The sequence below is a fragment of the Mus musculus genome, chromosome 18 (genome assembly GCF_000001635.26).
Source record: "Mus musculus strain C57BL/6J chromosome 18, GRCm38.p6 C57BL/6J".
Taxonomy (NCBI): Eukaryota; Metazoa; Chordata; class Mammalia; order Rodentia; family Muridae; genus Mus; species Mus musculus.
This window is the reverse complement of record NC_000084.6, coordinates 67,506,304-67,532,290: the sequence shown is the minus strand read 5'-3', so window position 1 is coordinate 67,532,290 and position 25,987 is coordinate 67,506,304. Positions and strand designations below refer to the sequence as shown.

General features: G+C 41.0%; 1 protein-coding gene across 13 annotated transcripts in view; it reads left to right on the top strand.

The window, feature by feature from the left end:
• The window catches only part of Spire1 (spire type actin nucleation factor 1), a 124,602-nt gene that overhangs the window by 80,520 nt on the left and 18,095 nt on the right, over positions 1–25,987 (top strand). For 6 of the 13 annotated variants that reach the window (NM_194355.3, NM_176832.2, XM_030250590.1 and 3 more), the window contains 5 exons: positions 1,807–1,884; positions 3,263–3,427; positions 12,401–12,487; positions 12,871–13,000; positions 25,565–25,737. In NM_194355.3, coding sequence (NP_919336.2) covers positions 1,807–1,884; positions 3,263–3,427; positions 12,401–12,487; positions 12,871–13,000; positions 25,565–25,737 — 633 coding nt within the window. Of the gene's footprint in view, positions 1–1,806; positions 1,885–3,262; positions 3,428–12,400; positions 12,488–12,870; positions 13,001–19,408; positions 19,451–25,564; positions 25,738–25,987 lie in introns of all 13 variants that reach the window. The other 7 variants (XM_006526205.2, XM_006526209.4, XM_030250587.1 and 4 more) reach the window with 2 other exon arrangements.

The following is a 25,987-nucleotide window of genomic DNA, read 5'->3' as shown; positions in this document are numbered from 1 at the left end:
TTAGCCCCTATGAGTCTCAGCTCCTCTGTAATGTGGATTAGGGTAGATTCATTGTCTTGTCACTTATTAGCTGCCATGATTATTGTCCCAGGACCCTATTCTAGGGAGACAGGTAGATAGACGCATTAGGAAAGAGCTAGGCTTCAGATCAGTGTAAGGGACTAGAGCTGGGATAGCACAGAAACCATCTGTAGGTTGGTGAAGTTGCTCTTCTGACAAGGCTACAAATGCAAAATTGAATGTTTAATTGATTGTTTTAAGTTTTGATATATCCTATGGTATAATGAATTATGATTGATTGCACTCAGGAAGTACAAGGGATTAAGCTGGATCCCTTCCTGTGCCAATCAGTGTGTCAGTGATTTAATGTGACAGTCCCTTTAGTCCTCAGAAAGTAGAAAGGTGGTAGTAGACCGAGCACCTAGAGTTGGTAACACAGACAGGGCTGCCGACCAAGGGTGGTGCAGGTCTTCCTGCATCTCAGAAGGAGTCTTGACTTTTAAAGAGCATTGTGTAAACACATTCTAAAATAACTAGAAATGGGTTGGGGGTTTGCTTTTGTTTTCCCCAAGAGAGAGAAGAAAGAACGCATTACTTGTATCACATCTTCAGTGTCCACAGTAATTTTTCTTTTTTTTCTTCATTAACACTTCTTCATTGGAGTATTTTAAAAAGCTTATGATGTTATCCTCATTTTACAGATGGATAAAATGAGATGTAGGAAAGGTAAACATAAAAGGTTTAGAAACTTTTGTCTATATTGTCATATAAAACAAGCAAAGTTTTCATATAGCACATTTAAATCCAGTCTCTGGACAAGCAGGCAAATAATTCAGCCAAAGGTAAAATCTATTAAGATTGAATTGCTATTAGTAGGAATGGAGTACAGTGGGTTTATAATTAATTTACAAATATGCTTTTCAAATTTTTCATTACATTGTGTGTATGTGTGTGTATGTGTTTGTGTGTGTGTGTGTGTGTGTATGTGTGTGTGATTGAGCTTGGTGGCAATTGCCTTTTGTAAGCTATCTCACTGTCCAATATCTTTTATTAATCAGTATTTCTTACAAGTCACAAATGTATGGTTGATGATATTTAAAAGGCATTCTATCAATTGAAGTTTATAAATAAATTACTTGATAAATATTGAGCTAGTTGCTTTTCTTGTTGCTGTCCAAAATACCTGGGGGGGGGGGGGGACCAACAACCCAAGGAAGGAAAGTTTGATTCTACACAGTGTTTAAGGATGTGGTCCACCGTGCCAGGGAGGCATGGCAACTGGAGCTTGAGGCAAGGCTGTTTACACTGCATCACTGTCAGGAGAGGGGGATGCTACATTTCTTTCTTTTGCTCAGCCTAGAACACCAGTCCATGGAATAGCATAATCCACATTTGAAGTGGGTCTTTCCACCTCACTCTAAGACATGCCCTGAGATTTGTCTCCATGCTGATTCTAAATCCCATCATGTTGACAGTCAAGATTAACCACTACAAATGCATGCCAAGCATCCAAAAGTTCCAAAGCTCATATTATCTCTGTGGGTGGACTTCTGCCTCAGGAAGCTTAGAGGGGAGCCCCAGACAAGCGTGAACTTAACAGGATAGATGCTAAGAGCCCATGGATGTGAAGAGCTTTTGTAACAAATGGGAAGAAAGGAAGGCCTATCTGAGGAACGGGGCAAGGACTGAACAGTGGGAGAGAGAAGCCAAGCCAGAGAGCTAAAGATAACTGTTTGGAGTTAAAATTTGAGAAAGTAGCTTAATATAATTTTCATATTGGTTTTTAAATCTTCTTTTAACCGGTAGAACCTTAAGAAGATTCAAGAAATGGAAAAGGGTGATGAATCTAGCACAGATCTGGAGGACCTGAAAAATGCAGACTGGGTAAGGAAATGGATGTGCCTTCTGCTTGGGTCAGTTATTAAGGACTGCAGCGTGGCCTACTAGTGCATAAGTGTGAACACTTGATTCTGTAAGTAAATCAATAGTTTCATTCAAAACTTCTTTTAGAAGCACCTAAAGAAATGTTCAACATCCCTAGTCATCAGGGATGACTGCTCTTCACGACACCACTCGGGAGAATTATCTAAAAAGGGGAGCGTGGGAAGGTAGAGAGAATGGTCATTTTAAAGGCAGGCCAGCAGCCTGACGACTGCCTCCACCCTCAGAAGAGTGCGAAGTATAATGTTACACATTGTAAATGACAACTGTCTTGCTTAGAAGGTAATCATTTATTTTATATAGAAAAAATGTTTTGGTATTGCAGGTAGGACCTAGAAACTCATGCATACATACTAACCACCTCCTCCATCAGTGAAGGATGCACCTGAATGTGGAAAATTCCTATGACTTGACTTTGTAATAAATACATCTAAATAGCTATTGAAATCACATTAATTTTGCTAAGGTACATTTTAATTAAATACTGTATTGACTTAATTTTCTCTGAACTAGACAATGATACATGGTAAGACAGGAAAACAAATAGATTAAGAAATAATAATACACATTTTAATATGTATTTTAAAGTTGCCATTTTGAACATTTTATATATATGTATGTATGTATGTATATATATACATACACACACACATATATATACATACACATATATACATACATACATACATATATATGTGTGTGTATGACAAGATGTCGATTCTTTATTATTTATTTCTTCTTGATGAGATGAACTCAGAAAGGGAAAGGTACTGCTGATTGTCAGAAGCCAACAGCAAGTACTTGTATCCGCCAGCTGTAGCTGTAGCCGTGCTGTAACACTGACCAGGACACAATCTAGAGTGTAAAGCAGGGAAGTTACCTAGCTCGCTCACCATTCTGCAGGGCAGCTGTGTTATCTCTGCTCTGTCCTAGGAACAGAGCCACCAGGCTTGATACTTGATAGTTCTTGCTGCATGAAGAAGAACAAGGAGGACAGCTTGCTGTACTTGTACTGTACCCCCCCTCAGAAACACACACATACACACACACACACACACACACCCCATATGGCCTAACCCCAAGTCAAGGTATGGGGAATACTCCCTTCAGTAAGCAGATTCTCACAGTAGTATATATTAGGGGTATGCCTTTTAAGCAGCCTACTGACTTTCTGCCCATCCCATAATAGCCTAAAATGTAATGTGTTTCCTTTACTTGCTGTTCAGTAATCCATGCCTTTCCTTGATTCTCTAGGACTGTAACAATTGAGAGAAAACTAGTAGATTATTTCTTGATAACCATCCATCCTTGGTTCTTACAGGCCCGGTTCTGGGTACAAGTGATGAGGGATTTGCGAAATGGGGTAAAACTTAAGAAAGTCCAGCAGCGGCAGTACAACCCTCTGCCCATTGAGTACCAACTGACCCCTTATGAGATGCTCATGGACGACATTCGGTGCAAAAGATACACCTTGAGAAAAGTAATGGTAAGCACTCAGATGGCTGCCCAGACCTTAGTTATTAGAAATGGGCTAGTTGGTAAGGTGGTATTATTTCTTCTCATAAAACACTTGATCACTGTAGAAACTTGGGAAATACTTTAAGCTGAAAGAAGGAAAGTGAACATGTGGTTTCATAACCAAGCAACATACAGGTTTGTATTCCTGTTCATTTAGAGCCCCCCCCCCCCTTTCTGGTGAGGTTTATTGTTCTTGTTTTGAGACAGGGTCTTGTGTTATACTGGCTGGCTTGGAACCCACTTTGTAGGCCCAGTGCTCCGCAGGCCTCTCCCTCTGCCTCCTGAGTGCCAGGGATTCAAGCACGGACCACTGTGCCTAGTTTAACCAACCCTCAGGTTTGGTTCTGTACTTTATTAGACAAAATGGGCACATTTCAGTATAAAAGTTGTTACATTTGTTTCATGTTGTGAATATTCTTCCACGTTACTACTTCTAAATGATTACATATTTTCTAGCTTATGGATGTATCAGAGGTCATTAAAGTAACCGTGTCAATGTCAGGTATAAGCACGCTGGTTTATGTATCCTGTTCTGCACATCTTTATTAATAGCTATACAGGGAAGCCCTTGTGCAAAGTGCTAAGGAAGGACACTTCTAGCTCATCAGCAAGTGCTGGAAGCTCTGGCTTGAAAATGTCTTCTGTGTAAACCACTTCCTCTCAGTCCCATCTCCTGTCCTTGTCACCTCCTGTTGCATTGAGACTGTCACGGGCCTCACTGTCCTCCTGTGTGCTGGGCTATAAGTGTGTAATACTACATTTTAACTGTTTAGTCTTTTCCCCTGATATGTGGTCTGTCCTGGAGAATCACATACCCTTAAGAAAAACATGTATTCCAAAGCTGCCAGGTTTAGTGACATACATTCGTGATTCCCAGTACTCAGGACATAGAGGTGAAAGAATCCTGAGTTCAAGGCCACATACATTACATATCAAGAATATCACAGGAAGAAGTAAGAGGGAGGAAGAGAGGGGCAGAAACAGAGGAATATTTCCTTACTAGGTGGAGAATTCCAGTTAATTTATCAAAATTTTCAAATCCCTCTTTTTGTTTTTTTGGTTGATCTTCTGTCTTGTTCAATACACTATTATAAATGAAGTATTAAAGGATCCAGCTATAGTGAAATTGTTCATTTCACTTTCACTGTACCTTTGCTGGTATATGTTGGACTGGAGTTTGGGTCATATGTACTTACAGTTGTTACATTTTCAATATCGAGTGTCTGTTTTGTCTTTCGTGGTAGCTGTTTGCTAACATGTTTGCTTGGCTGTAATATTGCTGACCTAGCTCTTCTCTTCATTGCTTACTGCTTACATTGACATTCATCTCCATGCTTCACTCTCAAGCTTATTCATGTTACAGTTTCTTTTTTCTTTTTCAAGGTTTATTTATTTTATGCACTTGAGTGCTTTACTTGCATGTATGTATGTGCACTGTTGTTTGCCTGGTATCCAAGGGACCAGCAGGTGCCAAATCCCCTGGAACTGGAATTACAGATAGTTGTGAGCCACTACTTGGGTGCTGGGAATAGAACCTAGATCTTCTGCAGCCAATGCTCTCCCTGAGTCACCTCTCCAGCCCCTCTTTGTCATTTTTATTTTATTTTATTTATTTTTTTATTAGGTATTTTCTTTATTTACATTTCCAATGCTATCCCAAAAGTCCCCCAGACCCTCTCCCTCCCACTCCCCTACCCACCCACTCCCACTTCTTGGCTCTGGCGTTCCCCTACACTGAGGCATATAAAGTCTTCTGCTACATATGCAGCTAGAGACACGAGCTCCGGGTTACTGGTTAGTTCATATTGTTGTTCCACTATAGGGTTGCAGACCCCTTTAGCTCCTTGGGTACTTTCTCTAGCTCCTCCATTGGGGGCCCTGTGTTCCATCCAATAGCTGACTGTGAGCATCCACTTCTGTGTTTGCCAGGCCCCTTTTTATTTTATTTTAAAAGTAATTCACAGCCGGGCAGTGGAGGTGCACACCTTTAATCCTAGCACTTGGGAGGCAGAGGCAGGCAGATTTCTGAGTTCAAGGCCAGCCTGGTCTACAGAGTGAGTTCCAGGACAGCCAGGGCTATCCAGAGAAACCCTGTGTTGAAAAAAAACAACAACAACAAAACAAAACAAAACAAAAAAAACAAAAAAAAAAAAAAAAGCAATTCACTCACTGTAAACATTACAAAATATATATAAAATAAAATTCAGTTCTACCATTTTGTAATGTGTTTACTTTTTGATATTTTACATAATATAATTAAATTATATACTCTTGAAATACCTTATTAACTTTCCCTCTGTCAACTGTAAAGTAAACTTGTTTCTATATCATAAAATATAGTTTATATCATTTAAAAAAGATTCTGTGCACATCAGTATTTTCCTGCATCTGTGTGTGTTGTGTGCATATCTAGTATCCACAGATGTCAGAGAAAGGCACTGGAGCCATAAATGGTTGTGGGTGCTGGGAACCAAACCCAGGTCCTCTGCAAGAGCATCAAGTGCTCTTAAACAGTGGGCCATCTGCTAGCCTTTTTAAAAAACATTTTTAAAAAGTTTCATTGTTGTTTTGAGACAGAGTTTCAAATAGCCCTGCCTGGCTGTGAACTCTGAATGTAGCTAAGGATGCCCTTGAACTCCTGATCCTCCTAGCTACACCTCTTAAGTCCTAGAGTTATAAACATGCCAATATTCCTAGCTGATTTAAAATTTGAAAATAATTTGGTTTAAGTACATAATGCATTTCATTATTCTAAATGAACAAATTGTGGTTGGCCTTTGGAAAGTTGCCCATTCATCAGATGTTTCTTAGAGACAACCAACGTCGTTTCTTAGTATTGTTTTCCGGTGCTGGTTTGTGGGGGTGCTTCCCTATTAAGTATGTGCACATCTCTGTCGCATTACAGACCCTCCTGTGTCTGTATCTGCTGACTGCACTGTGAAACAGCATGTACAGGGCTTCTTACATTGCAGTCTACCTTTTGTTCATTTTTAATTAGCATGCGGTCTCACTGAGCACTGTCATACTTCCACAGTGCTCTCCGTTGCTCCTTCCCTCCTCCATGCCAGAGCCTATCTTCTCCAGCATTCCCAAAGACTTTATTACATCTTAATTATGTGTATATATGTATGTTTGCATCTGTTTTGTAGTATGTTTACTTCTTGCTATTTATATACTATTTTATATAACATAATTAAATTATATACACTTTTGTAATACCGTATATACTCTCCCTCCTGTCAAATATGGGATAAACTGTGTCTCTGTGTAGGTACAAGAGTGCAGGTGCTCATGGAGGCCAGAGGGCTTGGATCCCCCTGAGACTGGACTGGCAGACTTGGTGAGGGGCACAGAGGTCCTTGTACTCACAGAAAAGCATTAAGGAAAGCCAGGAATGTTAAAAACACATGGGGCGCCTTCTCACTGAAGGAGATAAAAATACCTGCTTTCCCATCCAGAAGTCTGCAAATGGATTTTGTTAACCACCTGGTGACCTTTTTGCCATCTGTGGAGGCAGACCTCACCCACCTTTTGCTATAGAAGCAGACTTCACCCAAATTCTCCAGGAAGGTTATTCCAGACTCTTCCCTCCCTAAACTGCTACTCATCCCTACGGGAGATGTCACATGTACTTCATGTCCTGCTGACCTCTATGCTATCAGTCAGAGGCCACACCAGATTCTAGACCTTTTAGCTATAGAACCCACCCTCATGGCCCCATGTATTTTGTAAAGGAATATCTATGTAGTGACACCATAAACTTTATTATATGCCTAAAATTGGACTGATTGTTTCCTAGAAATCATGTAGTGTATCTTGAGTATGCTGACAGTGAGCTGCCTGGCATTAGATTCCCCAAAGTCTGATCCACTTGACATACTCAGTTTGCTCTGGGGTTTCACTCTTATCTCTTCTCAGATCACTGCCTGCATTGGCAGCTGGACTCAGGTCCTCTGGAAGAGCACAGCAAGTGTTGGGTTTTTTTTTTTTTTTCATGATTGTAGAGCATGATTTTAGTATTTTCAATTATTAATAGTCAACAAACAATAATTATTTTAAGATATATTTTGTTGTTATGTCTCCCTTTTCATTTCTGAATTTATTAATTGGGATACTGTCTCTCTGCTCTCTGGTTAGTCTGGCTAAAGGTTTATCTATCTTGTTGATTTTCTCAAAGAACCAGCTCCTGGTTTGATTGATTCTGTGTATAGTTCTTTTTGTTTCTCTTTGGTTCATTTCAGCCCTGAATTTGATTATTTCCTGCCTTCTACTCCTCTTGGGTGTATTTGCTTCTTTTTGTTCTAGAGCTTTCAGGTGTGCTGTCAAGCTGCTAGTGTACGCTCTCTCCAGTTTCTTTTTGGAGGCACTTAGAGCTATGAGTTTTCCCCTTGCCACCGCTTTCATTGTGTCCCATAAGTTTGGGTATGTTGTGCCTTCATTTTCATTAAATTCCTAAAAGTCTTTAATTTCTTTCATTATTTCTTCCTTGACCAAGTTATCATTGAGTAGAGCATTGTTCAGCTTCCATGAGTATGCTTGCTTTACATTGTTTTTGTTGTTATTTAAGACCAGCCTTAGTCTGTGGTGATCTGATAGGGTGCATGGGATTATTTCAATCTTCTTGTATCAGTTAAAGCCTGTTTTGTGACCAATTATATGGTCAGTTTTGAAGAAGGTACTGTGAGGTGCTGAGAAGAAGGTATATTCTTTTGTTTTAGGATGAAATGTTCTATATCTTTTAGATCCATTTGGTTCATAACTTCTGTTAGTTTCACTGTGTCTCTGTCTAGTTTGTTTCCATGATCTGTCCATTGCTGAGAGTGGGGTGTTGAAGTCTCCCACTATTATTGTGTGGGGTGCAATGTGTGCTTTGAACTTTAGTAAAGTTTCTTTTATGAATGTGGTTGCCCTTGTATTTGGAGCATAGATGATCAAAATTGAGAGTTCATCTTTGTAGATTTTTCCTTTGACCAGTATGAAGTGTCCTTCCTTTTTTTATTTATTTTTTTTAACTTTTGGTTGAGAGTTGATTTTATTCAATATTAGAATGGCTACTCCAGCTTGTTTCTTGGGACCATTTGCTTGGAAAATTGTTTTCCAACCTTTTACTCTTAAGGTAGTGTCTGCCTTTGTCACTGAGGTGCATTTCCTGCATGCAGCAAAATGCTGAGTCCTGACTATGTATCCAGTCTGTTGGTCTATGTCTTTTGGGGGGACATTGAGTCCATTGATATTAAGAGATATTAAGGAATAGTGATTGTTACTTCCTGTTATTTTGTTGTTAGAGGTGGAATAATGTTTGTGTGGCTATCTTCTTTTAGGTTTATTAAAATGTTATTTTCTTGCTTTTTCTAGGGTGTGGTTTCCCTCCTTGTGTTGGTGTTTTCTATCTGTTATCCTTTGCAGGGCTGGATTTATGGAAATATATTGTGTAAATTTGGTCTTGTCATGGAATATCTTGTTTTCTCTGTCTATGGTAATTGAGAGTTTTGCTGGGTATAGTAGCCTGGGCTGGCATTTGTGTTCTCTAAGGGTCTGTGTGACATCTACCCAGGATCTTCTAGCTTTCATAGTCTCTGGTGAGAAGTCAGGTGTGATTCTGATAGTTCTGCCTTTATATATTACTTGACCTTTTCCCTTTACTACTTTTAATATTTCTTTGTTTAGTGCATTTGGTGTTTTGATTATTATGTGATGGGAGGAATTTCTTTTCTGGTCCAGTCTTATTTGGAGTTCTGTAGACTTCTTGTGTGTTCATGGGCATCTCTTTCTTTGGGTTAGGGAAGTTTTCTTCTATAATTTTGTTGAAGATATTTACTGGCCCTTTAAGCTGGGAATCTTAGCTCTCTTCTATACCTATTATCCTTAGGCTTGGTCCTGAATTTCCTGGATGTTTTGGGTTAGGAGCTTTTTGCATTTTGCATTTTCTTTGACTGTTGTGTCAATATTTTCTATGGTATCTTCTGTCCCTGAGATTCTCTCTTCTATCTCTTGTATTCTGTTGGTGATGCTTGCATCTATGACTCCTGATCTCTTTCGTAGGTTTTCTAGTTCCAGGGATGTCTCTCTGTGTGGTTTCTTTATTGTTTCTACTTCCATTTTTAGAGCCTGGATGGTTTTGTTCAATTCTTTCACATGTTTGTTTGTGTTTTCCTCTAACTCTTTAAGGGATTTTGTGTTTCCTCTTTAAGGGTTTCTAACTGTTTACCTGTGTTCTCCTGTATATCTTTAAGGGAATTATTTATGTCCTTCTTAAAGTCCTCTATCACCATCATGAGTGATTTTAGATCTATATCTTGCTTTTCTGGTGTGATGGTATATCTAGGACTTGCTATGGTGGGAGAATTGGGTTCTGATGATGCCAAGTAACCTTGGTTTCTGTTGCTTATGTTCTTATGCTTGCCTCCCGTGATCTGATTATCTCTAGAGCTCCCTGCCCTGGCTATATTTGACTGAGCCTGTCCTTCCTGTACTCCTGGTTGAGTCAGAACTCCTCAGAGTTTAGCTGTCTCTGGGATCCTGTGATTCTGGGATCCTGTGATCCTGAGATCCTGGCTGTGTCAGAGCTCCTGGGAGTCAAGCTGCCTCTGGGACCCTGGGATCCTGTGGTCCTGGGAGTGTTAGAGTGCCTGGGAAGTAGAGCTTCCTCTGGGTGTTATGGGACTGGCTGCGGAGTTTGCGCCCAAGGTCTGCTCAGGGCACCAGCTCAGACCGAAAGGAACCCATGCCACTGGTCAGGTGGAGTTCCTGGGTGCCTGGATCCCGCTGGTCCCAATTACTTCTTGTGTTGGGTAGATGTTGTGTACTCCTCACCTCTGAATCTATGTAGCAAGTGCTCTTAACTGCCACCCCACCCTTGCCCATGGTATACCATTATTAATAGCCCAGAGTAATCTATACCATGGGCAAACCATCATTGAGCTAATCTATTGTTGATTTACTGTTTTTAATCTTTCTTAATATCAGTTGTACCCACACATTCCTGGCTCAGTAGATATACATGTTCTAAGTCAGAGGTTCTCAACCAGCGGCCTTTTACTACAGCTCCTCATGCTGTGGTGACCCAACCATAAAATCAATTTTGTTGCTACTTCATAACTATAATTTTACTATTGTTATGAATCATAATGTAAATATGTGGTATACAGAATATCTGATATTCTATTCCTAAAGGGGTCTCAATTTATAGATGGAGAAGGTCTGCTCTAAAAACTAATAAATATTACCAGATTGTCTAATGTACTTGTAAGCCTCTTTTTGATTTGAAAGTCAGATACACGTATTTGAAGTGATTCGCATAGTTCTAAAGAGGCTGCTTCCTTTACACGAGCCAGGCCTCAGTCAGGCCATAGGGTTTTTCAGCCCTCTCCATGTTTGGATTAACTGAAGTGTACGTCTCAGCTTTGTGCAGCTTGCTGAAGTGCAGCATCTGTGAATCATGACTTCATTGCCAAAGAGCTGCTGAAAGGCAGGCCGCGAGGCGTGAGCACTCGGTGGATGGCAGTAGAACAACTCACTTTCATCTGTTTACTTCAAATTCAGCTGCCTCAAAATGTTTATGGAAGAAACTAGATAGAGTAGGGTAGTTTTAAAATACTTCAAAGAGCTCACTTTTTGTATACTACAAGATTTTGCTTATAAACCATTGTGCCCTTAAAATATGATCAGTTTCCTGTAATTGATCTTATTTTCTTTGAATCAACACTTTGTCCATCTTGAATCACTTCTTATTTTAGTTGGGACTGCTTCTGTGTTTTGGCAGCGGTTGTATGACCTGAGAATTCGTCTGCTGGCTCATTAGCAGTGCGTAGAAAGCCCTGTAGCTTACTTTGTGTCCACTCACTGGGGTCCTTGGCAGGAGTGTCAGTGCACAGCGGGGTGGAGACCCTGCTTGTAGTTCTTGGACACTGAAGATAAAGCCAGAAGTGTCAGTACATGCACATGGGAGTTGAAGACAGAAGGATTAGGGAATTGAGGCATAGACACTTGAGGCCAGCCTAGGCCACAGAAGACCCTGACTGAAAAGCCAGAGACACCAGGAATGTATCTCATGTGATGTGCCTGTGTGGATGCTGGAACTTGCAAGCCAATCTCATTTTTTCCATTTTTCTTGGTCTTCTTGTGATGGAAAAGTGTTAAAGGCATATGAAAATTATTTAGAAGGATGTATTACTCTTATTTAAAAGTCAAATTCTAATTCTGATTAAGTTATATATTATCAACAGGTTTTTAAAACTGTTACACACTGGAAAATCCACAAGTAAAGGCCACCCCACAGCAGCACTAAGTCCCACAGTGCACCCATTCCCACCCCGGCCTTGGTTTGGTTTGGTTTTGGTTTTTGAGACAAGATTTTTCTATGTCCATTCCTGATTGTCCTGGAACTTGCTTTGTAAGCCAGGCTGGCCTCAAACTCACAGAAATTCACTATCGTTGTCTCCTGAGAGCTGGGATTAAAGGTATGAGCCACTACAACCTGGCTCACAGCTCCCCTTCTTAAGCTCACGTGCTGGGCTGGGCTCTATGGTTGCTGCTGCTGCTGCTATGGAACCTTGATACAGGGCACAGGAGGGAAGGGGATGGGTTAGACAGATCCCCAGTGCAGTTGTCACAGGAGAAGAACCAGGCCTGAGGTGGCAGTTCAGCCTGTTTTGTTTAAATAAGACTGGGAAACACAGCCATGTATGATGGAGCACACCTGTGACCCCAGCTCTTAGGATGTAGAAACAAGAAGAATTCACTGCATATCAAGTTCAAAACCAGCCAGGAATACAAAAGACCTTATCTTAAAAACCTGCCCCTTAAAAAAGACAGCAAAACATATGGTAAAGTGGTCACAACTGTGCCATCAGGAAAGCAGAAGCTCTGTTATTAAATGTACAGTGATGGCTCCTGTGTTCACATGACCTGATTTGTCTGGTTTTGTTTTGTCTCCTTGTAGGTAAATGGTGACGTCCCCCCTCGGTTGAAAAAGAGTGCTCATGAGGTCATCCTTGACTTTATCAGATCAAGACCCCCTTTAAATCCAGTACGTAGCTTAGTGCGCTCTCTCTGGGGTGGGCCTGTGGCAGTTCACCAAATTTTCCCTTGAGAGTATGAAGCCCACCTGTAAATTATAAACTAAAGCACAGAGACATACCTTCAGTTTTTAATATAATTATAATATAATATAATAACTCAAAAGTCTCTTGTTGTTTGACCTCCACTCATGGGCAAACACAAAAAGTAAATTACACACACACGCATATGTATGTATTTATGTATGTCTTGATAGTGAATGACTTAAGTAGTCTTTTATTAGGCAACATTACAGTCAGTGACATAATAGTTCATAATTCTACATTGGGTGAATGACTTTATTAAATAAAGAATAGTTAATCAAGTCTCTAACCATTGTACTCCCTTTTCAAGGTTTCAGCCAGAAAACTGAAACCAACCCCACCACGGCCACGGAGCCTCCATGAAAGAATATTAGAAGAAATTAAAGCAGAAAGAAAGCTTCGACCTGTGTCACCAGAAGAAATTAGACGGAGCAGACTAGGTGAGACTCCACTTCCTAGACTCATGAACCACCACTAGGAAAATTGTTTATACTTATACACATAAAAGCTAATTCCCAGACTTCTCTGACCTTGTCTCTAGGCCCCTCTCTCCTCTGTTCTCCTGTCTCTTCCCTTCTCCTCTCCTCTCCCCCTAGCTATTGCTTGCATACGTACACCTTCACATTTACACTTGAAAGTTATGTGACTTGACAGTTTTTTCTTTCTCTGATGTTGAACTACATAAGAGCATTGTGACATAATGGCGAGAGCTGAGCTTTAAGGATGAAACTTGTAGTTTGAATAGGACTGGTCCTTAGACCAGTGTGTGGATGCTGAGCCATAGGGTGTGGCACTGTTGGGAAGTGTGGCCTTGTTGGAGGAAACACCTCACTGTGGGGGCAGGCTTTAAGGTCTCCTATGCTCAGGCTGTACCCAGTATGGCACACAGTCCCCTGCTGCTACCTGCAGATCGAGTTGTAGAACTCTAAGCTCCTTCTCCAGCATGTCTGCCTGCATAACTCAATGCTTATCACCCTGACAATGATGGTTTACCTCTGAAACTGTAAACTGGTCCCAACTAAATGTTTTCCTTTGTAAGAGTTGCCATGGTCATGTGTCTCTTTACAGTAATAAAACCCTAACTAAGATAGCACACTTTCCCTTTCTAAACACAACTGCTTTTATCATCAGAAAGGAGCATTTCCTCTATTATATTTTTTCTATAAGAACTAAATAAGATCTTGGTAAAAAGAAGAAAGAAAAACCTTATATTCTAACATGTACAATAATAGATGATAGATACATAGTATTACTTCATTTCTTTCAGAATCCTTCTAATTATGCCTGTATGTTTGTGTGTGTGTGTGTGTGTGTGTTGTATACTTCTTTGTATGCACAGAGACAGGCTAGAGGTTAGCATAAGGGGGTGTTCTGCCATCATCTACCATATGTTTTGAGACAAAAGTTTTCACTGCACTGTGGCAGGTAAGCTGGCTGTTCCATGAAGCCCCTGGGATCCATCTGTCTCCACCCCTCCCAGCACATCTGTCTCCACCCCTCCCAGCACAGGGAGGGGTGTTCCAGGGGTTCCAGGGATGCAGACTCAGGGTCTCAGCCTATGCAGCAAGCCCTTTACCCACTGGAGTCTATGTGGAAGGACTTTCCACTGTGGCCATACCGTCTTGTGTTCTCTCCAGCAGCAGCAAATGTCCTAGTTGTGCATCCTTGCTCCACCGTTGGAGGCTTGGAGGGGCTTGTTTGACGATAACCTCCTGACGTGTCTAAGGTGATGCCCATTGTAGTTTGGATTTCCCTTTCCCTAGTGATTAATGATGGTGTTTGAACATTCTTTCATGTAGTTGTGAATGGTTTCTGTGTAACCTTTGGATTGTCTATTTAGGTTCTTTGCTTGGTTTTAAGTCAAGGCCATCAGTTATTATTTTATTATTGAGTTATTATTTGTTAACATATTTTGAATAATAACCATGTAAGTTGTATGAGCAGCAAGTTCCTTTCCCCATGAAGTAAGCTGCCTCTCAACTGTAAGGGTTCCTGCAGCAGCAGCAGCTTAAAGCAAATGAGAACTAGAAGTACTTTCCAGACCTTGCCTCCTGACCTAATGTCTGTCAGTCAGTCCCCCCTCGGGCCCCTCCCCCAGGCTTCACAGCCTCCCAGAACAGGAGCCCAAAGTGGACATTCACATTCAAACCATAAGAATTTCAAGAATGGCTGGGTGTGGTGGCACACGCCTTTAATCCCAGCACTCAGGAGGCAGAGGCAGGCAGATTTCTGAGTTCGAGGCCAGCCTGGTCTACAAAGTGAGTTCCAGGGCAGCCTGGGCTATAGAGAGAAACCCTGTCTCAAAAAAGCCAAAAAAAAAAAACAAAACAATACAAAAAAATTTTTAAGAATGGCTTTTCTGTTTCTGGGACAACTACTATTAAGATTCCAATGGACGGGGCTGGGGAGATGGCTCAGTGGCTAAGAGCACTGACTGCTCTTCCGAAGGTCCTGAGTTCAAATCCCAGCAACCACATGGTAGCTCACAACCATCTGTAATGAGATCTGACACCCTCTTCCAGGGTGTCTGAAGACAGCGACAGTGTACTTACATATAATTAATTAAAAATCTTTAAAAAAAAGATTCCCATGGAATAGGCAGGAGGAGGCTGGAGGGATGAATCAGCAGGTAGGAACCCTGGCTATTCTCCCAGAAGACATGGATCCAATCCCAGTACACTCACATGGCAGCATATAACTGTCTATAGCTCCAGTTTCAGAGGATCTGCCACCAGCCTCCTGCTTCTGGCCCTTGAGTGTCCATATGTGTATGTAAGTGACGTATACACTTTCATGAGAGCAAAATACTCACACAATATACAATTAAATAAATCTTTAAATCTTTTTTCTTTAAAAAGAAGATTTTCTGGGGAACAAGGACTGTAGCGACATGGTAGAGTATTTGCTTATGAATGAGGCCCTTAGTTTAATCCCTGGGCATGGTGACACACGCCCTTAATGCTGACACTTGGGAGGCAGAGGCAGATGACTCTTTGCAAATTTGAGGCCAACCTGTCTACATAGTGAGATCCTGTCTCACTAAAAGAAAAAAAAGAAAAAAAGAAAAAAAAAAGGATTTTCATGGGAACACACATCTATAATTCCAGCACTTGTTTGGATGGCAGAAGGATCACTAACTTGAGGCCAGCCTGGGCTGTGTACAGTTTGTAGCCTTAAAAAGAGGAGAGAGGAGGAAGAGTAGGCACAGGGAGAGAAAAGAAACACTGATTTATGTATGTATGTATGTATGTATGTATGTATGTATGTATTTATTTTTACTGGGATTGAGTTGAATCTGTAGGTAGTTTGGGTATATTGATTTTGTTTTGTTTTTGAGACAAGGTCGCCATGTAGCCCTAGCTCTCCTGGAACTTAAAGAGATAGCTATCCCTGCCTCTGCCTTCCAAGTGCAGGGGTTAAAGACATGGGCTGCTGTGCCCAAAAGCTTTATGACTTAACAGTATTAATTCTTCCAGCCTATGAGCGCAAGCCATCTTTGCATTCGTTTATGTCTTAGAGTTTCCCACATTACTGATATTTCTGAATAGCTTTATTATTTTTAGTGGTGTAACCAATGGGCTTGTTTCCTTGTGTTGCTTTTCACATGGGTTAAATTATCACACAGTACATCTGTCTAATGCTGATTTTCTATCAGGAAACTTGGCTGAATTTAGTAGCACTTTAAAAGAGATTTTTATTACTATTTTCCTTTATGTGCGTAAGTTCGTGCACCATACATACGCATGGCTGGTACCTGTGGAGTTAAAGCTATTTGTGAGTTGCCATGTTGGTGCTGGGAGCCATGTCTCCAGCCCTGAGCTAGTATTCTCATACAGCAGAGGCCCACCTGCACGGAGATGGGCTCCCACATCAATCATCCATCATTCAAGACAAATCTCTGACAGAGCAGTCTGGTTGAGGCAGTTCTTCCATTGAGTTCTCTTTTCCCAAGTGAGTTTAGGCGTTGTCAAGGTAACAAGTGAGTTTAGGCATTGTCAAGGTAACAAAAACTAACCAGAATACCAGACTTGTGTCCCAGAAATCAATAAATCCTATCACATTCCAAGGTTTTCTTTTCTTTCTTTGTGTTTTAACTTCAGTCTTCCTCCTCCTCCTTCTGTGTTTCAGAACAGTTTGGAAAAGATTGGAATGGATTCATCTTTCACAGTTTCGTAGAGTCATGGGTGACGCAATCTAGTTTGAGAGTTTTCTTCTTGGGAGGTTTTCCGTTTGTTTTGTATTCTGTGACAGTGTCTCATAGGTCAGGTGCTTCTCAGACTTACGCTGTAGCTAAGGATTGATTGACTGACTCAGGTGCTGACATCATAGGCCTGTGCCGCCACTCCGACACACTTTTGTTTGTTTTCCTGAGACGGTCACAGCTCTGACAGGCCTCAGACTCACTCTATAGACCATGCTGGGCCCAAACTTGCATCGGTCCTCCTGAGGGCTGAAATCTCAGGTTGGGAGTTTGTGGACTACTGATAACATTTAGTCTCTCATGGCAGGCCTCTTCATACACCTGTCTTTATTTCACCTTTCAAGATGTTATGTAAAGGCTAACCCTGCTTTAGAAAAGTTGAAGGGCAGATTTATGTTGTGTTTACTGTATTTGGCCCTGAGCACTGATGTTTCACAGTATCTAGAATTGAGTAGTTGTAGAAAGTGATTATTCAGACACTCGTGAGGTGCCTCAGCTGCTTAAGGTACTTGCCACCAAGCTGACGACCCAAGTGTTATCTCCAGTAGGACTCAATTGGCAGAAGGGTGCTCCTCAAGTCGTCCTCTGAGACACACACACACACACACACACACACACACACACACATATACACAGACACACACAGACACACACACAGGCACACACAGACACACACACACACAAAGTAAAATAGATTTTTAAGGAAAGTGATTACTCTGGTTTTCTTACTTCTAGAATTCTGAGTTTAAACTAATCTTAAGCCTCAAATGGAAGGTAAGAAATTTTGCTCCCCCACCCCTAACCCACTGTGTTGGGTTTTACTATAGACTTGTATTTTAGGGTATTTGGTAAGAATAGGATTGGTAGGATTAACTTGAGAAAATAAATTTCTCTAAATATTTTTATATTTCCTCCTTGTAATTGCAAGTAGAAACAATTCCGATATTTGGGAAATGTCTTAATGCCCACAGAGAATATTACCCATAATTTCAAAATCTGTGAGCATTCACTATGAACTTGTGCATTATAAAATAAGAGTGAGGGCTTGGTCAGTAGGCACTTGCCTTCAAGCACGAGGGTTTGCGTTCAGTCCTAGAAGCCATGCCCAAATGCCCAACAAGGTGGTTCGAGCTCAGAATCCCTGCACTGAGAGAGATGGATGGAGGAGGAAGAGGATCCCTGAGGCTCCATGGCCACCCAGTCTCGCCTAGTTGGTAAACTCAAGGCCATTGAATGACATGACTTAAAGGAGGTAGACAGCCTTCCCAGTGTTGACACCCAAGCTTGTCCTTCAGCTTCTATACACACTTCCATGCATAAAAAATAAAATAAAAAATTTTAGATAGGTGGTGGTAATGTACCCTTTAACCCTAGCACACAGGAGGCAGAAGCAAGCAGATTTTTGAGTTCTAGGCCTAAACAGACAAACAAACAAAGAAAAAATGGAAAGAAGGAAGAAGGAAGGAAGAGAGAGAGAGAGAGAGAGAGAGAGAGAGAGAGAGAAGAAAAAAGAAAAACCAACCAAGCCCCCCCCCCCCAAAATGACAAAAACTCTTTGGTTTAACATTGGGTATGGCCTGAACATTTTTTATCATTAGCTATAACTCAGTCTTGGCTTGTCTGGACGTGATCGCCCAACAGTGCCTATGATGTTTCCCTACCCTTACTGCCGTGGGCCATTTCTACTTTGTTCTCTGGGACATCTGGAATTATTACTGTCCTCACTCTCTGTTTATGTACTGATACTTTCCTGTTCTAAACTTCTTAGTTACGGTGATCCTGCACTGGGCTCCTTCTGGTAGTATATGCAGCCGAAAAACGAGAGCCTTAGTTAGGGAATTTCACTCAGACCCAAGCACACAAACAAGAGGAGAAGCCGGGGATGCAGCTCAGTTTCTGGTACTGTGCACCCTGCACCCTGCACCCTGCACCCTGCATAAAGCCCAGGCTCAGCTTAACAGATACAGAGAAAGGAGGAGGAAAAGGAACTGCGTCTCCTAAGAAAGGAGGGCATTTCTTTTGTGTGTGGTGGTCAGCTTATTCAAAAGTATGTTCATCTACCAGAGAAAAGCTCAATAAACGGTATTAGCAAACTTCATTAAGAGTGGTTTGAAATGTATATTATTTTATTTGCTATACTTAGTAAGGGAAATTTAGAATATATTTAAATTTAGAATTGAGTATTTTTTTTTTTGGAATGGCAAGTGGAAAATTATTCTCATCAACACAAAGTATCTACTTTCCTGAAACATCTAAACATCTAATTTGCACATTGGGGTGGAAATGCTTAAACTTAGTTCCTGCCCAGTAAACATATTTACAGCATACTTCTTATGTCATGACATAGCTTTTGAATGAAACTGAGCACTGCATGCAAAAGGAATGCCATCACTTGTGGGGAGAGTAGGTTCTTCTCTCTGTATCTTGTTTTCATTTTCAGTGTATTTAAAGTGTTACCTTTTCTTTTTATTGTTATCCTGTCGTTGTCCTAAAGCTGAAATTAAGACTCTTGTAGTTGTTTTCCATGTCAGACCTGTATCCAGGAGCTTCTATATAGACCCCAAGGAGAGCCAGCGACAGCCCTGTCTGCCTTTGGATCCTAACAGCTGAATTTCTTTCTCTTTATTGTTTGTTTTCTTTTTTGCAGCAGTGCGGCCACTTAGCATGTCTCACAGTTTTGACTTGTCAGGTAAAAAAAAAAAAAAAAAGCACTTTCACACCTGACGTGGTTGTGTGGTCTCTGTGAATCACATTCATTTGTCTGCTTGTTTAAACATGCCAGAAAGGAAAATTGAAAAGTTTTCTTCTAAGCTGTGGTCAGCTTAAAATAAAATAGCCTACCTATTTCAAAGCAGTGCATGTAAGTACAACCACCGTGAGTGTGCAGCCTCCCAGCCTCCCAGAAGGCCGCCCAGTGAATGGTAGCTCTCACCAGGTCAGGCCTTTCCTATAAGGGAACAGAAAAAAACTGTATAGAAACAGAATTAAAGCGCTCCTTTCTCTGGAACCCTGAGAGCCTTGGCGGGCAGAACCAGCTTCTGTGTAATGGGTAGAGCCTGTTACGCATGACCTCTGCTGAACATGCACAGAAGATCGCTGTCAGTACTTTCTGTCATGCGCCCTAACTTTACAGTGTGCTTCACAATTTCTGTGTGGTGGGCCAGGGGGATGGTTAAATAAATAACTGAAAATGGCTAGTTTGATTATAAAACTAGCTTCTTTTTTTAAGTAAAGATTTAAATTTATGAGAAATTTTTCATATTTTTTTTAATTCTTATAAGATTTTGCAAATCCTATTTTCTAATTTCACAAGTCGCTGTTTCAGACTAAAATAAGTCTCAGAGTAGTCTTTCAGAATGTTCTTTGAAATGTTATGAACTACCTCTTAAGTTACAAAGAATTGTTGACATACAAATTCATCCTTAACAAGCCAGCGAGTTGTAGTGGCTTTTTCTACTGCATTATTATTGACTCTTTACTGTCTCCTAACCACAGGCTAGTCTCCACGCTTTTTTAGTTTTCTGATTATTTTTGTAGCTCTCAGGCATGACTAATATTTTGGTCTTAAACTTTTTTTTTTTTTGACTGACCACCAAAGAGCCTTTTCTATTTTCTTTATCCATTTGGCTGATTTTATTTATTTTATGAATCATTTGTGTAGAGAATCTGTAAAAAATTTAGACTGGAAAATAAAACCAAAATTTGGATCATGTGTGACCTTCTAAAAGCTAGCCATACCCCTTTCCTGTCCTGTCACTCTGGATGTGGATTGGCCATGCTTGCATGGATTGTATAAGGGGTAGCACGCCTAACCACGTGGTCCCGGACTCGCCGGCATAGCCAGGCATGCGGGCAGAGCCGGCAGCATAGGCTTGTGTTGTCAGCTTCTTTGTTTGCTGTCATCTCTCTGTCTGTGTCTGCTGATGTGCTGTGTGACTGCCCGGCGCTCACTGCTGACCTCTGTGCTGCGTGGGTTTTCATCGCTGCTGTCACTGTTCATTAAACCGCCCAGATCATAAGTGGGGAAGAGTAATCCATTCTTCCAACTCAGAAGACTAAAGTGTATCCTTAGTAGGGAAATGAATTAAGGAGTAAACAGCCTAAACCTGTAGCGTAGATAGTGACTGAACTTCAGTGCAGACTGAAGGAAGTGGATTCTGCTGTTCAAGTGAATCTTAAAACTATTCCTTAGTAAAAATCCTAATAAGCCATTCAACATCAATTGAGGTAAGTCTGATTTATTTTTCTTATACAAGTATTAAATATATAATCCATGTTCCAGTCACACTTCCTCCAACTAAATAAAGGAGCAGACAGAATTATTCAAGTATTAATATCTTGGACATGCTTTTTAGACTCTGAATCTAAAACATGATCATTTCTTTAAAAAAAATTCTATTTTATATCTTAACATGTGCTCTACATACAAATATCATTTTCCCTCAAGAAATACTCTTTTAAGAGTTGACTCATCTCGCTTAATATACTGAATCATATATATTATTTCAATAGTATATACAAATAATCAAACTCCTTAAAATATGTTCTGCCCAGCCTTACAGGAAATGAGACCACACAGTGTCTAGCATTGGAGTCACCAGAAGCCTCCTGGCAGGACCTTTGACCAGTCACGTTATCCTCAGAGCTTCACTTAGTAAGATGTTTGTTTCAGTCATCTCAGTCAGTGAACCACATGACAGCTCTTGGTCTCATAGCAACCATGGAGCTGTTTAGAAAGCTTCTCCTGAGCCGGGTGTAGTGGTGCACGCCTTTAATCCCAGCACTCGGGAGGCAGAGGCAGGCAGATTTCTGAGTTCATAGGCCAGCCTGGTCTACAAAGTGAGTTCCAGGACAGCCAGGGCTACACAGAGAAACCCTGTCTCAAAAAACAAAAAACAAAAAACAACAACAAAAAAAGCTTCTCCTGTCACTGCATCTCAGTGAAATGAGCCAGTGAGCCAGGTCAGCCTTTGTCATTTCATGGATTTCCCTAAACTTCAGTTTACATGTCATTTTGCCAACTTCCTCTGCAATTGTGTATGTGTGTGTGTGTGTGTGTGTGTGTAACTAATGTGAACTAAATTCCCAGAATGTTGCATAGTGTAGGAAAGTGCTATGCTACAGCACCTGAGTTACTTCCCTTGCCCCTATTTTTATTTTTTTTATTTTTTTAAAGATTTTATTTATTTATATGTAAGTACACTGTAGCTGTCTTCAGACACTCCAGAAGAGGGAGTCAGATCTCGGATGGTTGTGAGCCACCATGTGGTTGCTGGGATTTGAACTGCGGACCTTCGGAAGAGCAGTCGGGTGCTCTTACCCACTGAGCCATCTCACCAGCCCTGCCCCTATTTTTAAAGTGTGTTTTGTTTATTAAGACAGGGTCTCATGTAGCTCAGGCTGTCTCAGGCTGGCTATTTAGCCAGGGATGACTTCTAACCTCCTGTCTACTTCCTAAGCATTGAGAATACAGGGATACTACCATGCCTGGTTTCATGAGGTGCTGGGGACTAAACCCAGGACCTGGGTATACTAAACAAGCACTCAACCAGTGGAGCACACTTGATTTTGAAGCAGGGCTGCTCAGGCTTATGTTGAGTTCACTTTGTATCTCAAGCAGAGCTTGATCAGTGAACTTGGCTTACCTCCCAGGTGCTGGGGTTACAGGCAGGCACCACCACACCAGGCTTTGAATCTTGCCAGTTGTATTAGTCAGGATTGTCTAGAGACAGAACTCATAGAATGAGTTACTATGTAACATACCTTATATGTATATAACATACACGTATATGATTTAATAAGTATCTTGGCTTACAAGTTGTGTTCCAACTGTCCCAACAGTGACTATCTCCTGACAAAAAGTCCAAAAGTCCAGTGTCTTGGTCCGAGATGCTCGATGTCTCAGATGGTTGTCAGTATACCGGGGAGGGAATAAACTCTCCAATGAGAGGCCAAACAGGCAGAGAGCAAGCACTTTCCTCTTCCGTGGTCCTTGTATAATAAACTGACACCAGAACTGTGACTCAGTTAAGATGGATCTTCCCACCCCAAAAGATCCAGATTCAAAAGATCTTCCCGATTCAAATGATTTAATTAAGAAAAATCCCTCACAGGTGGATCCGGCCTCTTCGATTCATTCAACTTAATAACCAAGAATAGCCATCATGCCAACACTACTTAAGTATTTTTAATCCGAACAGTATTGAATACTATCAACACAACTTTAATTTTTTTTTTAAATTTTGTTTTGTTTTTCAAGACAGGGTTTCTCTATATAACAGCCCTGACCATCTGGGACTCACTCTGTAGACCAGGCTGGCCTCGAACTCACAGAGATCCGCCTGCCTGCCTCTGCCTCTCAAGTGCTGGGATTAAAGGTGTTCATCACCAAGTCAACTCTCACAGGTTAACATTTTTAACCTACCCTGGCTCTGGAGAGATAACTCAGTGATTGAGGGTAGACTAATGGCTAGTCTTCAGAGAATGGTTGTGTCTTCCAGCTCACAACCATCTGTCATTTCAGTTCCTGTGGATCCAACACCCACTTCTGGTCTCCACAGGTACATACCTAATGCACTTATATACGTTTAGACAAAAACACTCATACATATAAAATTAAATAAATCTTTTTAAAAAACTTAATTCTTAAACAATTTCTAAATTTTCTTAAGCAGTAACACCCACAAATGTGGGTCATATCATAGTTGTTTACAAGATAGTAAATGGTAAATGATCAATAAAGTCTCTTTGCCTTGACAGTGTGAGCCAGTCTTAGAAGCTGGGATTGTTAAATCTCTCTCTCTGAGAGGTGGGCTAGCTCACTGACTTGCTGCTAGAACATAGGTAGCTGAGAAGGAACACAACTGCAATTTGTTACTGATATGTTTATTTCTTTTTGGGTTTTTTTTGGTTTTTTTTTTTTTTTTTTTTTTTTTTTTTTTGAGACAGGGTCTTACTATGTAGCCCTGGGTGTCCTGGAACTGTGTAGACCAGGCTGGTTTTAAATTCAAAGAGATCTTCCTGCCTCTGCCCGCGAGTGTTGAGACTAAAGGCGCACACCACCCTGCCTGGCTCAATAGTCATTTTAGACAATTACGTAAGTCATTTTTGTAGGAGGTATATACTAAGGCACCTTTATCCTTTTTTCCTTTTTTGTTCTTATTGTTTGTTTTGTCTTGAAATCCTTCTTACTTCCTGGCCCAGTCTGGCCACCTAGAAATCCTCATGTCTTAGGCTGTCAAGTACTGGGATCATAGGTGTGAGCTACCAAGCCTGGCTTCTTTTTCTTAAGTAGAAACTACTCTTTCAGTATCATATAGACTGAGCATGGTGTTAATCCCAGCATAAGGGAAGTGGAGGCGAGAGGATCAGAAGTTGATCCTTCTCGGCTACATAGTGAGTTCAAGGCCAGCGTGGTATGCATGAGACCCTATCTCAACACACACACACACACACACATTCTTACTTAAATACTGAATGTTGTCTACTTCAGGCATATAGGTGAGAGAAAAATAACCTTTAATAACAAAGCTTTCCCATCCCCAAGTCTTTCTCTGTTTGGTGTCTAGAAGTCCCTTTACCCAATAGAAGCTTCATAGATGTTTCTATATGAAAAGAGCAGTTGATTGCCCTGATCTGCACATTAAATTATGCACTGACTGCCACATTTTCACTTCTCTGATTTTATAGTTAGTTATTAATGGTGACCCATGTTACCATTATGCATTACCGTTACTATTATGTTACCATAATGCATTAGATTATTCTAGGCTAGAGACCAAGAGCAGGCCTTGGGATCAGCTCTGGTCCATCCATCAGTCAAGGGACTGGGTTACTTGGAGAACTAAAAACCAGTGTTTCTATTGGCTGACACTGACTGTACTAGGCACAGCATGTCAGTCGATTGCTAACCTGCTTAATCTTTTATTTATTTATTTATTTGTTTGTTTGTTGTACATGAGTACACTGTAGCTGTCTTCAGACACTCCAGAAGAGGGCATCAGATCCCATTACAGATGGTTGTGAGCCACCATGTGGTTGCTGGGAATTGAACTCAGGACCTCTGGAAGAACAGTCAGTGTGCTCTTAGCCACTGAGCCATCTCTCCAGCCCCTGCTTAATCTTTACAACTAGCTGTATCTGTTACTACTCTGCCTAACGGGGCAGGAGCGGAGGTTAGGTAGCTTACCCAGACAGCTAACAGTAGAGGTAGGCTTTGAGCCCTATCTGCGTTATGTATGGCAAATGTATACTGCTTTGTTTTCTTCCATATGCTGAAGAGCTTCCTTCCTCATTCAGATGCGAGCCCTTAATCATTCAAATCTGATGGATTGAGAGGATCTGTCCTAGATTCTTTGTGCTTACATAAATGTATTTATATGAGTGAAGATTCTTAGCTACTTTGATTTTTAGGACAAAACATTTTTAGATCTTATCCGTAGGAAAACTGTGTGTACTGTATCTTCCCTCCACCCACCACCGGCCCCTTTACAGCTAGCTTCTCTTCTCTGAGCCTTTTTTTATTTATCTGGGAAACAAGAGAGCAAGGTCACTTGTCTAGGATTTTTCCTAGAGCTCTGAGTTCTGAGCTACAAATGTGAATATTTAATTACTCATTTTAAGTTTTCCTTTAATCTGACCATAGCTTTAACAAATGTTCCATATGAATAGGCATGGCGTCGCTGTACTGAGCCTTTGTGTTTTTATTTGTGTGACATGGAAATGCTGTCACCTGGTTGTGCTTCCAACACAGATTACCTCTCCTGGCTCAAGAAAAGGTAAACTTTTGTCTTTCTCTTACTAGATGTCACTACGCCAGAATCTCCAAAGAATGTTGGAGAATCATCTATGGTGAATGGAGGCTTAACATCTCAAACAAAAGAAAATGGGCTGAGCGCTGCCCAGCAGGGGTCTGCGCAGAGGAAGAGGCTCCTCAAAGCCCCAACCCTGGCTGAACTGGACAGCTCTGACTCTGAGGTAAGGCTGCCAGGCTCTCCGATGCCCTCTGACCCTGTCCCCTCCCAGTTCCCTGAGCTGTTTCCTCTTCTCTTCTCTAAGTTCCAGTCTGTGAAGGTAAGATCGGAGCTACGTGGCTCGCAGGGAGATTAGTTACTGTTCTTACTACAGGCCAGTGGTGGGTAGGCTTAGAAATGAGAAAAGAGCTGCTGAAACTGAGGTCTGTAGTCTTAGATTATAAATAGGATTAAGATAGATCAACAATCTTAAA